The sequence below is a fragment of the Schistocerca nitens genome, chromosome 3 (genome assembly GCF_023898315.1).
Source record: "Schistocerca nitens isolate TAMUIC-IGC-003100 chromosome 3, iqSchNite1.1, whole genome shotgun sequence".
NCBI classification, from domain to species: domain Eukaryota; kingdom Metazoa; phylum Arthropoda; class Insecta; order Orthoptera; family Acrididae; genus Schistocerca; species Schistocerca nitens.
In genome coordinates, this window is record NC_064616.1 from 380,814,232 (window position 1) to 380,830,196 (window position 15,965).

The 15,965-nt window shown below is 37.2% G+C and overlaps 1 protein-coding gene across 2 annotated transcripts in view; it reads left to right on the plus strand.

The window, feature by feature from the left end:
* LOC126248318 (protein inturned) overlaps positions 1-15,965 on the plus strand; it is a 267,846-nt gene that overhangs the window by 204,812 nt on the left and 47,069 nt on the right. For both annotated transcript variants that reach the window (XM_049949205.1, XM_049949204.1), the window contains exons 14-15: positions 3,187-3,236; positions 13,579-13,680. In XM_049949205.1, the coding sequence (XP_049805162.1) occupies positions 3,187-3,236; positions 13,579-13,680 (152 nt within the window). The remainder of the gene's footprint in view (positions 1-3,186; positions 3,237-13,578; positions 13,681-15,965) is intronic.

The following is a 15,965-nucleotide window of genomic DNA, read 5'->3' on the forward strand; positions in this document are numbered from 1 at the left end:
GGCGGGTACCAGGTTGAGATTCATTGGGAGAGTCCTTAGAAAATGTAGTCCATCACCAAAGGAGGTGGCTTACAAAACACTCGTTCGACCTATACTTGAGTATTGCTCAACAGTGTGGGATCCGTACCAGATCGGGTTGACGGAGGAGATAGAGAAGATCCAAAGAAGAGCGGCGTGTTTCGTCACAGGGTTATTTGGTAACCGTGATAGCATTACGGAGATGTTTAGCAAACTCAAGTGGCAGACTCTGCAAGAGAGGTGCTCTGCATCGCGGTGTAGCTTGCTCGCCGGGTTTCGAGAGGGTGCGTTTCTGGATGAGGTATCAAATATATTGCTTCCCCCTACTTATACCTCCCGAGGAGATCACGAATGTAAAATTAGAGATATTCGAGCATGCACGCGAACCATACGCGACTGGAACAGAAAAGGGAGGTAATGACAGTGGCACGTAAAGTGCCCTCCGCCACACACCGTTGGGTGGCTTGCGGAGTATAAATGTAGATGTAGATGTAGAAATTCTTAATCATTGAGTGACATATATCTATAGCAATTTGTTTTCTGTTTTCCGTAAGGATTACTTGTTTCAAGTAACTCAACTGAATAGACATGTGCCGTGCGGGATTAGCCGAGCGGTCTAAGGCACTGCAGCCACGGACTGTGCGGCTGGTCCCGGCGGAGGTTCGAGTCCTCCCTCGGGCATGGGTGTATGTGTTTGTCCTTAGGATAATTTAGGTTAAGTAGTGTGTAAGCTTAGGGACTGATGACCTTGACAGTTAAGTCCCATAAGATTTCACACACATTTGAACATTTTTGAATAGACATGTGATAACACAACCCACGTAAAAGTCATAACACAGAAAATATTCACAACATGTTGAGAAAATTTTTAAAGGGCAGTTAAATACCTTAAGAAAGTTATGAGCATACATGTTCATACTGTCTAACACTTGTTACTCTGTCCCCCCCCCCCCTTTCCTCCCCCCCCCCCTCCCCCACATACACACCAGAGAATATGAGTACAATAAGACTCTTCTTTATGAGAATGTGGCTAGCACTTTGCATTCAGGAGGGCAATGGTTTGAATACCCGTACAGCCACTCAGTGTTAGGTTTTATGTGATTTCCTTAAATCGCTTAAGGTAAATTCCACGATGGTTTCTTTGAAAGGGCATGGCCGAACTCCTTCCCCATCCCCTACCCTAATACAAGCTTTTGCTCTGTCTGTAATGACCTCATTGTCAACAGGACATTAAACTCTAATCTTCCTTTTCTTCCACTTCTACATGTACCTACCACCAACTGGATGACAAACAACACAGCAATGCCACATTGTCTAATATTTCTCCCACCCTCTAAAACTTCATCTTGTATTCTGCATCCATTCCATGCCATGTGCTGCTCCAGTGTAATATTTTATTATGCCTCACACTTTGGATTTCAAAAATGTTGTTCTACTGAAACAGCAATATCCAATTTCACTGCCCAGATAATACAGTCTTTAAATAGTAAAATGTCACCAGTAGGAATTTTCTGTGACTTATCTAAAGCATTTGATTGTGTGAACCACGACATTGTGTTACAGAAATTACAATTGTACGGTATAAATGGAACAGCATGTCAGTGGTTTAAGGCATATCTACAGAACAGGGAGAAAAATGTTTCTTTACATGGAATAAATGAATTAAGGAAGTTTCCCACTTCATCTAACTGTGGTGAAATTACTTTAGGTATTCCACAGGGTTTGATCATGGGTCCTTTTCTGTTCCTGATGCATGTGAATGACCCTCCTTAGCTGAAACAAGAAGCTAAACTGACGTTGTTTGCTGATGATTCAAGTATCATTATTAGTTCAGTGAAAGAAACTCCAATAGAAAATGATACAAAGAATGTCTTTGGGAAAGTTATTGATTAGTTTTCTGCGAATGGGCTTGCTCTGAACACAGAACATCCAATTTTCTACTGCAAGTAGTACTGTTCCTTCAATAAATATAGCACATCAACAAAATTCAATAGCCAGGAAAGAGCATACTAACTTTTTGAGTGTAAATATAGATGAGAATCTTAATTAGAAAATTCATATTTTGTATCTCCTAAAGCGACTAGGTTCAGCAACTTTTGCAGTCAGAATAATTGCTAATTTTGAGGATATAGAAATTAGCAAGCTAACATACTTTGTATGCTTGCACTCTCTGATGTCATATGGAATAGTATTTTGGGTTAACTCAACACTTAGGCAAAAAGTATTCACTGCTCAAAAGAAAGCGGTTAGAATAATGTGTGGGGCTCATAGTCACACTTCTTGTAGGCATCTGTTTAAAAGGTTAGGAATTCTTACAATAGCCTCACAGTACATTTACTCAGTAATGAAATTTGTTCTCAACCACATGGACAAGTTTAAAAACAAAAGTGACATTCATGATTATAATACCAGAACAAAAAAAGACTTACACTATCCTCTACTTAACCTGTCTTTAGCACAGAAAGGAGTAATATATCCTGCTGTAAAACGTTTTGATAAATTATGTGATGAAATAAATGTCTGACAGACAGCACTAACAGCTTCAAAAATAAATTAAAATCATATTTCCTTGACAGCTACTTCTGTACCATAGATGAATTCTGGAATAGAAATAAATAAATCTATAGGTATAAAATATGCATTTTGTGCCATTTAATGGATAGGGGCAGGTAATAAAAATTTTAAGCTTAAAAAAAACTTGATTCATGTGTGCATTTATTATGCACTTGACACTTTCCACATCATAACGGTTTCTGTGGGACTGATCAGTGGAACACACAACTGACTAACTAAATGAATGAATGTGATGCTGACTGAGGTAAGGCAAAAGTGAAGGAGTGCTATTTCTATGTGTAATTTCAAATAATGTTTTATTTCAGGTTTCCATAAGATATGTGTTTATAGATTACATTAATTGATGTCGATATTGAATTCGACATACTTAGACAATGCATTTAAATGATTATCATTCAGTGCTGTTTTTTGTTCTGATAGATAATATGTTATGTCAGTATGTAATGAACTGTGTTACACATTTCACATCTCTCTCTATTTCTAAATTTGAATCATTAATTGTGTTTATTGTAATTCATAATATGTATTACAATAATTTTATTTATCTGTAAATTAAATCTGTACAGTGGCTAATTTTTCATTGTTGTTTCCTAGGGGCATGACTTACTTGTGGTCTTACTTGAATCAGGAGGCTGTGCCCTGACGTAAGTAGAAGCAGTTTTATTGGTATACATATTTCAATAAGTATATGTGAAAGAATGATACTTACCAGAATCAGCTGAACTTCACAATAAAGAGTGTTTCTAAAAGTGAAAAACCAAGTGTAAAAAAAAGGACCTTTCATTAAATAGATAGAATGAGAAAGTAAACATGATGTTATCCATAATCATATTTCAAAAAGAGATTCCTTTTAGGACAGTGGACTTGAGGACATTGGAAATGGTAACAGAGGAAGTTTAGAAATGAAGGTCATTTGATGTTAGGCAGGGAATGTAAGTCACCAGCGCATTAGATTCATGATTCTGCAGGGTTTTCCTTTTTTCATTACATACTTAAGAATGAATTTTATAACCCATTCTAATGACCCAGTTCTAAGTGCATTCCACCCTACTTTCTGTGCTGCCCATCCTGTAGGATTTGGTATTTAAATGTTGCAGATTTCTTTTCTTCAGTATTCTCTCACTCTTCTTAAGTGTCAAAGCACAGCAATAGATGCCTTCCTATTGTAACCTTCGTTTTACGAAACCTTGCTGTTGAAAATGCAAAAATATCTTAGCTGTGAACCCAATGCACAGACCATCATTCGGTGCACTTCTTATAACTTTGTAAAGACTGAGACCCTATATACAATTTCAATGAAACTAGTGAAACTAGTGTTATACCATTAATTGTAAGAACATTTGCAGATATGACACATCAACCACTCTAATATTTTCTCAAAAAGCAAAAAACCTTCCTAGGAAATAATAAGAACTGGCAAGGGCTAGGCCAATGGCAGACGGACTTCTGCTGTAGAACTCAGTGAATGTAAAACTAAGCACTGTAATATTTTGGAAGACAAATAGTGACTTTTAAGTAGCCATAAATAAAAAAAATTCCAGTTGTGACCCTATTAAAAACCTGCATAATACCAACTTTTAAATCATTTTCTTGAAAGAAAAACACCTCACTGCACTATATTTTGTCCTTTCACGAGCTGGGAGGAAGGGGGGAAGGCAGTGGGGGACATGGGATGGTGGGTCGGGGGGGGGGGGGGGGGGGACATTCTGTTTGATATCACCAGATGGAAAGAAATTAAAATTAGTGTCACTGACTAAGTCATGTCCAGTCACAAGTAGAATATTTCTTAATATAGCAGTCTGTTCTTACAATTTAATCTTGATAATTCATGTAGTATTAATAATTTTAAGGTAGCTGCTAGCTTTTGTGGAATAAGCAAATATCGTGGAAGCTCCTGCATTCTTGTCAATTCTTCTGTAAGTTATACAGTAAGAGATAGTTTTAATTATTTAAATGAAGAGAGTGTGTTTGAAAGTTGCTCTGTAGAACTAAGTAATCTGAATACACTGGTTATAGCAATCTACAGAATCCTGGATGTGCGGTAACAAACGTGTTTTTAGCCAAATTCGAGTGCCTCCTGGAAAAACTCCAGAAAGAAAGTAAGAAAAAAGTTGTTATAGCAGCAGACTTCAACTTAAATGTCTTAGTTGAAACCAATGATTCCACAAAATTTTGTGACTTAATTCAGAAATCTGGTTTCAAGCTAAATTTTTCTGAAGGCACTAGGGAAAGCAGCAAATCAGTGACCTGCATTGATAATGTTATTACTAACTACAAATTTGACAGTGGAAATAAGCACAAATACTGGTTAGACTTGGGTATTTTAGATCACTCAGCTCTGTTTATTGAGCTCCCAAAAGCAAATAACCTAAAGCCTCCAGAAGTGCGTATAAAAAGGGATCTCAGTAAAAGTAAAATGGATTTATTCTGCAGTAAATTAAGTATAATAAGCTGGCCTGTAGACTACAATATTTCAAGCTTGATAAACTATGACAAATTCTTAAATTGTTTCTTAGAGGTATTTAATGAATCATTTCCTCGTAGATCTAAGCAAAAGAAAGTTAATGGTAAACTCAAATGGATTACAACAGGAATAAATATCTCTAGTACCAGAAAGAGAGAGCTCCAGAATGAGTTAAAATCAAACAGAAATCCGGATTTTGTTATTTATGTCAAACAGTATAAAGCTGTATTTAGGAAAGTTGTAGTGGCAGCTAAAAAAAATGGCAAATAATAAATTCATACGAGAACACAGAAATAAGACAAAAGCAGTGTGGTCAGTTGTTCGGTCTGAATTAGGAGCCAAAGTAAAAATTCATGAGATTTTGAAAATTAGACATGAAAATGAAATTATAGTAAACCCTGTTCAGATGTCAAGTTGTTTCAATGAATTCTTCCTAAATGTAGTAAGATCGGATGTGGATATGACATTCTATCAGGGCATCACAAATTTTGAAAACAGCCAGAAGACATCTTTTAAACAATTTGAAAAATCACCCAAAGGGATGTGGAAAAGGAAATATTGTCTCTAAAAAACAAAACCTCACATGGGTGGGATGAAATAATAACATCTGTAGTCAAGTATGTGTACGATATTATTTCTCAACCACTGTCAACTATTATAAATCAGTCTTTTGAACATGGATGCTTTCCAGATGTATTGAAATATGGTGAGATCAAACCTCTATTCAAGAAAGGATCGACGGAAGGTATGGGGAATTACCGCCCTGTCTCTCTCTTGTCGGTCTTCTCTAAAGTGTTTGAAAAGATTGCAGCAAAAGAAATTAATAACTTTCTTACTGTAAATGATATAATTTTTAAAAACCAGTTCAGATTCCAACAGGGTAAAAGCACTGTGAATGCTATAAATGAGTTTATCCAAAAAATATGCTCCACGTTAGATAAAGGTAGAAAGGTCACAGGTATATTCTGTGATCTGACTAAAGCTTTTGATTCAGTGAACCATGCATTACTCCTCCACAAATTACAGATGTATGGAATCAGAGACACTGCTTTAAAATGGTTTAGCTCTTACCTTTCAGGTAGGAAACAAAGAGTAATTTTAACTTCAAATGGAACCAATTATTCATCAGACTGGAAAACAGTTCCCCAAGGAGTCCCACAAGGTTCGAAATTGGGCCCCTATCTGTTTCTTTTTTACGTAAATGACCTACCACTTGCTATTGATGTTCATTCAGTCTTATTTGCTGATGACACATCAGTTCTAATTGAAAATGAGGTATCTGAAAATATTCCAGAAAAAGCCAAAAAAACTTGAATCTTGGTTCTATCAAAATGGACTAAAACTAAATGTAACTAAAACCAAAATGATGCAATTTGAAGCTAAATCATTAGAAAGGAGTGAAAGAAAGATAACTTGCAATGATCAGGATATCACAGAAGCAAACCACGTGAAGTTCTTAGGCCTAAATCTTGACAAAAATTTAAATTGGAAGGTACACATAGATTACTTAGCAAATAAACTGAACAACTTAGCATTTGCAATGTGTATTTTGTCAGGTGCCACAAACATGGATACCAGAAAGATAGTTTATCACTACTACTTTGAGTCTGTTATTCGTTATGGCATAATCTTCTGGGGAAATTCAGTAAATGTCACTAGGCTCCTAGTATTACAAAAGAAAGTAATTAGAAACATGTGCTTTGCAAGAAAATGGGAATCCTGTCGACCGCTGTTAAAAAAATTTAAAAATACTATCTATCCCCTCACTTTACATATATGAGATGGTGGTGTTCCTATATAGAAATCAACATACACTAGACACTTTCCGTTTTGACCACAACTACAGCACTCGCCACAGAGATAACTTCAAACTTCCATCACATTGTTTAAAACTTTATGCCCAAACACCGGAGTATATGGGGTTAAAAATTTTCAATAAAATAAAAGGCAGTAATATATTTAAAATGGAGATTGGTTCACTGAAAAGATTGCTCTTTACTCTTCTGGTGGAAAAGTGTTATTATTCTGTTGATGAATTCATTGAGGACAGCTTCACAATCTGAACACAGGGATTGTATTACATGTATTATTTTATGTACATGTGTAGCTGTAACTTAGAAGTGTAAAATATAATGTAAACTTTTGTATTTCCCTTAAAAAGAGAAAAAAGTTTCTTTTGTAAACCTTGACATGTCTCCTGTACATCAAATCAAATTATTTGAAAATTGCACGTAATGAGATGAATAAACCACATACCACATGTATGAATATTCTGTCAACTTAGTGGCATTAGAATAAAATCACAAGGAACTGCATTAAGAGCAAACTGTGAGATGCTGCATAGAAACTGTGCCACCTGTTCAGCTTGCCGAACCTCATTTGTTTACTTTGGTTTCTTCATGTCATAAGTGTACAGCAAATTAGAAAGCTCGTCATCAGATGCTTCTCACTTTTATGGGCAAAGCAGTGATTATAATGTAAACATTCAGAGTAGATGATGCTTTTTGTTCTTGTAATTACTACAGATTGAACGGCAGTTATGCATAAGGAAGACATATTCTAGACATTATTGTCAGCATTTTGTGTTCCTTTTTCCATGTTCTAATGCCCAATGTTTCTCCCTTCATTTTAATGGAAGGTGGAATTGAACTTCCCCTGCACACATGCATTGGTTTCACTTCATAATGATTTTTTGAGGCCCCTTTTTCAGTTACTGCACATGGTTTCCTTGCACAATCCGCTTTCTTGACTAAGAGTTGTATGTTATTCATAGCTTGAAATTTATCTGTGGATATATTGGTGTTATGCTATAAGTGCTGTATTGCCTCTTCATTTGTGTGTCTTTGCTTTGAGGATAGTGCCAATGAAAAAAATTTTAAGGACTGTTTTTAGGTCTATAATAATCAAAAGCTCAAAAATTGTTATCTGCTCATAGTGTTTACAGTATAACCAAAATAGCTAAAACAAAATAGCAGATTGCATCTAGAGAATGGGCTCTTCTGTTTGCTAGACACTTAAGACAGAAAAAACATGATAATCATGACAGCTACTGTAGAGAGCAGCTGCCTAAATAATTTCCCTTGCTCTTAATTAATGGTGTTCAGGTTTTATTATCTGAATATTATTTGTAACTATGCTTTAGCCCCTAACCCTAGTTACAATAATGGTAATAAAACTCATTGGCCTATTATTTTGGCCCTCAGTCAAGTTGGCAGCTGTGTGCATTACATCTCTGAAGTACAAGCTATGCTCCTCGAATGTGACACTCAAAAAACAGATTGATTGTAGAAATGTATTCTTTCTGTGTGTACTGTAAATGGACTTGGCAATATCACAGAAAATGTTATACAATTCTGTCATCATTGATGCACTTCCAGGAGTGGTGCAAAATTATCCAGCAAACTTCACTAGATATTTTCTTGTAATTTTGATTAAATGTTCTAAAAGAATCTCACTTAATGTATGACATCAAATTAGCAAATTTAACTTTTTGAGTCGAGGAAGGTCATTCCACACTGAAGCTACAACTAATCCTGTCTTTTATATTGTGAATTATCTGTCTTAGTCTTCACAATGGCAATGAGAGAGAGGTGAATGCAGCAGTACTTTGGTAGCCATGTGGTAATGTGGTTACTTTGTGAAACAATGCCTGCCTTAGCTATTTTGTTACATTCTTACTGAAGGTCTGCTGCACTATCTCAACCTTTTATCTCTTTTCAGAATGGCCTCCAAGCAGTTGGATCAAAGATCAGTAAGGAAATCTTGAGAAAACTGCTACAATATAAGGAAAAGATAGATTACTATTCACTGTAAAGCTGACATGTTGAGTTGCAGACAGGCACGATGAAAAGACACTTACACATTGGCTTTTGGCCAAAGCCTTCGTCAGAAAAGGAGAACACACACACACACACACCCACTCACTCACAAAAGCAAGCACACCTCAATGAGCGCCATCTCCAGCAGCTTGTGGTCATGTGTGCATGAAGTGTGCTTGCTTGTGTGAATGAATGTGTGTATGTGTTTTTCCTTTCCTGATGAAGGCATATGTGTGCATGAAATGTGCTTGCTTGTGTGAATGAATGGGTGTATGTGTTTTTCCTTTCCTGATGAAGACTTTGTCTGAAAGCTAATGTATAAATGTCTTTTCTTTATGCCTGTCTGCAACTCAACATGTCATCTTTATGGTGAGCTACAATCATACATTCCCATGTTGTTGATATTCCAACCTGGAGTTCCCATTGTTTGATTTTTTAAAAACTTCTCCATCATAAGACTTCTTGGTGAAATACGTACAAAATTACTGAATTGGACACTAATGCCTGCATTTGTCTATTTCTATCAATATAATTTGTAGTTTTCGTAAATACACAATTTGACTGAGTAAAGTGTGGCATTTAATAATTCATGAACTGAGTTTCTTTATGGGTCCACGAACAGTGCCAGATTTCCATACATTTGTGGAAGTCCTGAAATGCTATTTTCATGTATTATAATTTGTGATGTTTTGGGAAGGTTTGTGTTATGAATACTTTTGGCTTTCATCATTAGCACTGTGCATATCTTATAGAATTTTTTGTTTGTTTATTAAACATAGCAGATAATCATAAGAGAGAAATAAATCATCAAGAATATATTCTTTCACATTATCTACAACAGTTTCACAATTATTTGATTGCATGCCAGTAGAAATCTACCAGCTTGGAGTTAAAGATGTTGTTAAGTCAAATTGGAAGCACATTTTCACCTACCAGTAAATTTTATTAATGGTCTTTCAGTAAGGAGCAATAAAGCAATAAAGGTAACGATTTAAACTAACCTAAACTAAACTCCATCCGAACAGGCCTTGGAAGGCCCAATTGTACTGACCAGCTGCTGTGTCATCCTCAGCCTATATGCGTCACTGGATGAGAATATGGAGGGACATGTGGTCAGCACACTACTCTCCCGGCCGTTGTCAGAATTGGAGGCACTATGTCAGTCAAGTAGTTGCTCAATTTGCCTCACAAGAGCTGAGTGCATCCCACTTGGAAACATCACTTGCTAGACTGGACAGTGACACATCCAAGTGCTAGCCAAGCCCGACAGTGCTTAACTTTAGTGATCTGATGGGAACCGATGTTACTTCTGTGACAAGGAGGGCACAAAATCATAAGAACAAATGCAGTGAGGGATGACCTCCAAACCAAGCTCCTGGCTGTCTTCAGTTGTCTAATATGCAGAGTATAGTGGGTGTTGTCATGAAACATCAGTGCTTGAAGCAAACTTCTTGATTGTTTTTATTATAGTGTTACCAAAAGGCTGGCACCAAATTCTAGCTGTAATGGACATATCACAGGGAAACAGTTTGTAGGATATAACACTCTTTTTTTTTGTGTCACCAGGTGTATAACTTTATCTTTCATTGGCTCAGACTGACCTTCACTTAAGTAGATGTTTTTTGATAGCAATAATCAGCCATCCATTTCTTGTTATTAAGTTAACACCATATGTCATCACCAGAAGAGATATTGGATAAAAATGTGTGATTATCAATTAATAACATTCAATCAAAACTGTACCTGTGGACACCAACTGATTTCTGTTGCTTTGAATTAGAGCATGCAATATCTCTGCACCTGAACTATGGACGTCGCTTATTCAACGCATTTGCCACACAACATTTAAAAAGTCACATTTCATGAAATTTTCTAGTCGTCAGTAACAGTGGACCATCATGGATTAAGCCATGTAAATTTTCACCATCCAAATGTGTATCTTTTACTGAATGTGGAGAGGTAGTTGTGACAAAATGATCCTCCTGGTAACAAGAAAACCATTTTCCGTCATAATTTCTCTGGTGGAACTCGTCCCATGTATGGCACATATGTTTTGAGCTGATTCTGTTGCCTTCACCCCTCTATTAAATTCAAAGCAAACAACTTGTTACAAACATAGACTTTTACACTTAATCAATACTCCTAACCATCAGATATTTAAATTCAGTACATAACCACAAGAACTATATGAAAACATCAAATGACAAATAATAACTACGATAAATAGACTGAACAGCAACCTGTGCATCGATGTGCAAAACAAAAATGCTATGAAGTTATGCACTAACCTTTCCTTTTTCTGCAGGTAAATTACAACAAAGATTTCAAATATATGCAGCATAGGCAATGCTCATACCACTGCTGTTACTGCAGGATGTTCCCTGCGAAACTCACGCTATAATAATAATAAGTAATTTTATGCTTGCCAAAGTGAGTGCAACAACATGTATAGGTCATAGGTGCAAGGTACAATGCTTTACTGTCTTCTAGGAAAATACCATTTACTGTCAGCCAGAAACCCCAGTGGTCCAGAGCCAAACTCCAGATCAGAAAATATGCTGAACTGGACAGTCAGCCATTAAAATGTTATAGGAGTTTTTCAGTTACTTGCAGGCCAGAAAGTGAAAAAAATAGTTTCTTTACTTCTATTAGACCGATACTCACCTGAAATGCAGTTTAAGAGAATGAAGAAAAGTGTATGCTTGAATGCTCAACTTCAAGTTTACTTTGCACAGTATTTACTGCTAGACAACGAGCAGGCGCACAGTCACAAAAGCTCAAAGGAAGATACCACTCCCTCTGTAAACTTTCACATCCTACATTGTTGCTAATTTGTGCAGTGGCTGGACTTAAAACTTCTGAGAGAGAGACAAGATTATTTCTACCTTATTTTATTTATTTATTTACACATCTAGTTCCATAGGACCAAATTGAGGAGCAAATAACCAAGGTGATGGAACATATAAGTACATGAAATTACAACATAAAAGTAATAACAGGTAAAATAAAATGTTTATGAACCCAAGCCATAAGTATAAGTAAACACAATCAACAATGTAATGTAAGAATCAGCTTAATTTCTCAAGAAACTCCTCAAAAGAATAGGAATAGTTACCCATGAGGAAACTCTTCAGTTTGAAACCGTTTTAAGTCAATAGCTTGGACTTGTTTGTCTACTATGACATAATATGGGCTGGCAGCTTCTTGTCATCATGTTTATGTGATAACAGACAATGTGAAATTTTATACAGAATATTTTCAAAACGTTTTCCTTCTGCAGCAGTGAGTGTGTAGAACCTTGAATTGAATTCTATGGTGGGTTTCTGAAGAACATCATTTTCACACAAACGATTCTCTCTGGAAATTACAGTATGAAGATCCTGGACTATTGTAAGTGCATCTTTATATAGACTCAGACCTTTAGATAAACCCATATGAAATAATCACTCAGGTTGCGATTGGGACTATAGGAGGGTATTCCAGACCGTGTCCAGTGAATGCTAAGGTGTCCAGTGCAACAGTCAGATCTCTGAACATCGCCAAAAGGAAACTGAAGATGTCTGCAGTATGGTGTGGACATGCTCAGTGCTGCATGAACGAGAAGGTTTGGAGTATTTGGCAGTACTGTGCATCTGGTACAGATTTGTGTTCCAGAAACTGTCTATATTTGTCTGCTGTGACAGTTCACTCAATAAAAATGGGTCCAATAACACATTATGCATCATTTATGGCAGTGACTTTTTGTGGATGAAATGGCACAGCAGCTTGAAATTGTGGATTCATAGTATCCCAGTGCCACCAGTTCTGTTGGTTGATGTACACGTGGAAATCACTTAACCAGACCTGATCCTTTTCTGCCTTCCCATTTCCAAAGGCCTCAGTGATGTCACTTATAAGAGAGTATCCCCACTCCACATCCCTGTCTTTCAAAGATTGGCGCAGTTGAATTTTGTAAGGGAAAAGCCTAATTATCTCTTTCATTATCCTCTGGAGAGATTGCTATAGCATCCAGATTTTCTGTGCTGCATGTCTTGTTGATGTATTGGGTTACTCACTCAATATGTTTCACACTTGGTCCACATTCTCCAGGGTTACAACTGAGGCTGGTCATCTTGAGTGCCCCTTCCTGGAATTGTGTTGGGACCTGGTTTTTTCAAAAATTTTCATTGACACGGTAAGAAAACAGGGAAGACAATACACAAAATCCATATCAGAGGGTGGATAAATTTTGCCTTCACAATTGGACTTCAGTTCTGTACTGAAATCTTATCAAGAAATGGTCATTCTGGGTGGTGCTGTTCTTGACTCAAATGTACTGTGTCTCACCACAACAAAATGTCCAGGATTTGCATATAATCTGTTCATGATAAACAAACATTGTTCCAATGTTAGTGCTTCCATTCCAAAATGTGAACCAAGACATTGGTGAGTGAGCTGTAGAATTTTGAGAACTACAATGCAACAGTATCACACGGAGAATCATTTATGGCATACGATTAAACCATGGTAGTCAAACATTTTCTAACACCTATTTTGTGCCACCCTGTACCTTTTTCCATATTGTTGACTTCATGTCTTATGATTAAGTGGAGAAAGGATTTAAAAATTCTGGATTTGGTGTGCAAGTTTGTGTAATGAAAATTTTTTTGTTTCCTTTTCATGTTCCCACAACATAAAGTTGATCTCAAAACAAATTTTTTTCAGGGCAATGGAAAAAACAGGCCCAGATGTGTGCTATGTGGAAATGGCCCAGGACGTACTACATTCCATCCAGAAGACTGGCATTTCTTCAGTTGCTTCCAAATGGTAAGATATCTATTATTCTCTCTAAGTGAAAAGTTGTATTTGAATGCTAAGTTAATCTTTTCTTATGAACTATAAAACTGTTTGCTTAGTTAACTCAATGATTATAATTTCCTGTTTTGTTTTTCATACAGTGGTTGTGAACAGCTTTGCAAAAATGTATACAGTATTAGATACCAAAAATACCTTAGCACTGGGGTTCATTCACAAATTATATTTTCTAGATGGGTAGTCAATATGTCATCCATTGCCCTCCTTCTTTTTTGAACATGGGCCACATATATACAATTGATTAAAAGCATATTCTGGAAAATGTCAGAAGAATTTGTGTCTTCCACTATGTGTGCAAGTGTTTAGGGGTGGGGGGAATGATTTCATGCTTAGACTTCTTGAGCTCTGTGCATTGTTTTTCTCGCAGTGCACTGTTCTAACTGCCTTCTTCAAACTGTGTATACCAATATTTTCCTATAATGAAGTCTTCGTAATCAGCCAGTACTTTCATTTGTTCTGCCACATTACTCTATCCTGCGTACTCTATTTTGACTTCTCTACTGCCAGGTTCATACTAACCCTATACAGTAGGTTACTTCCTGTAAAGACTGCTGATCGTCCCCTGATCTTGCGTTATCATCCTCCCTCGACTATAATTTATGGTGTTCTTCTGTATATAAAGGAATTCTCAATCTGATTATGAATCCAACGTTTATTTCTTATGCATATATTTAATGTAGTATGATGTAATGGTCCTCTCTTATGTGTTTCAACTTGATTGTTATAATAACTTTTGTCAAAACATCCATTGCATAATGAGAACTTTCATGTATCTTATCTTTAAGATCACCTAAATGCAATATAATCATGTACTGTTCACGTGAACTTCATTTTAATGATTGTTAACTTGTACCACCCCAGCTAATAGTCACTCAAAAGATCTGTGAACTATTTAGGTAAATGAAACTCATTACAGTATGTTACTCAAAGAAAAGCATTGCAGAATCCATGGCATTTTAAAATATGGCATTTGGTTTCACACATTAAATAATTCCAGAACGTGTGCTCATTGCCAGGGAGAGGCCATTTCATTCAAGATTTCTTAGTTCAAACTTAAAATATCTACCAGATGTCTGTGTGTGGACTGTGTGTTAATGACATGGGTACTAATTTGGTGGCTCTAGTCTTTTGCCATGATGAGAGAGAAATTGAATTACAGACAGGCACAATAAAAAGACTTACCACTGAGCTTTCGGCCAAAAACCTTCTTCAGAAAAGAAAAGAAAACACACACACATTCACACAGCAGGCACAACTCATGCACACGACTGCTATCTCACGTCGTTCAGGCCAGACTGTAACGGTTATGTTGAATGAAAGCAGCAGTCCAGAATGGGGTGGGGAAGGGGGAGAGATAGTAGGGTACGGGTGGGCGGAGAGATAGAAGAACACTGTCTGCCAGGGCATGCAGGGAATAGAAGGCAGTGGACAAGGCTCCCAGATGCAGCGCCAGCAGGGTGTTTGGGGGGGGGGGGGGGAGCAGAAAGGGGAAAGGAAGGGTGAGTGCATTGACAGTTTGTGGCACACAGTGACAGTGAGGAAGTGTGAATTGGGAGGAGGTGAAGGTCAAATGGGGTGGAAACTGTTGGATGGAGGATGTGGGGCAGTAGGTTATCATAGTCTGAGACCAGGATAATCTTAGGAATGGAAGGTGTGTTATAAGAATAACTCCCATCTGCCCAGTTCAGAAAAGCTAATGGTGGAGGGGAGGATATAGATGGCTGGTGTTGTGAAGCACCAATTGTAATCAAGCATGTTACTTTAAGCTGCATTTTGTGCCACATGGTGCACTTCGCTCTTAGCCACTTGAAGATTTGAAAACGATATCAGAAGACAAAAGAGCATGGATAGTTACCATAGGAAAACCTACATATGGGCAGAACACATGATGATGATGATGATGATACTGATACTGATGATGATTCATCCTGGTGGACAGGTGGTTGGTAGTCATACAAATGTAAAAAATTGTGCAGTGATCGCAGCGGAACTGGCATATGACATGGCTGCTTTCACAGCTGGCCCGGACCGTAATGGGGTAGGATAAGCCTGTGACCGGTCTGGATGGATGGATTGGGCATGTCTTGCACTTGAGTCTTCCACAGGGGTATGATCCCTGTGATAAGAGACTAGGGCTGACAGTGGCATAGGAATGGACTGGGATGATATGAAGGTTGGGTGGCTGATGGAACATCACTTTAGGAGGGGTGGGAAGTATTTCGGGTAGGATGTCCCTC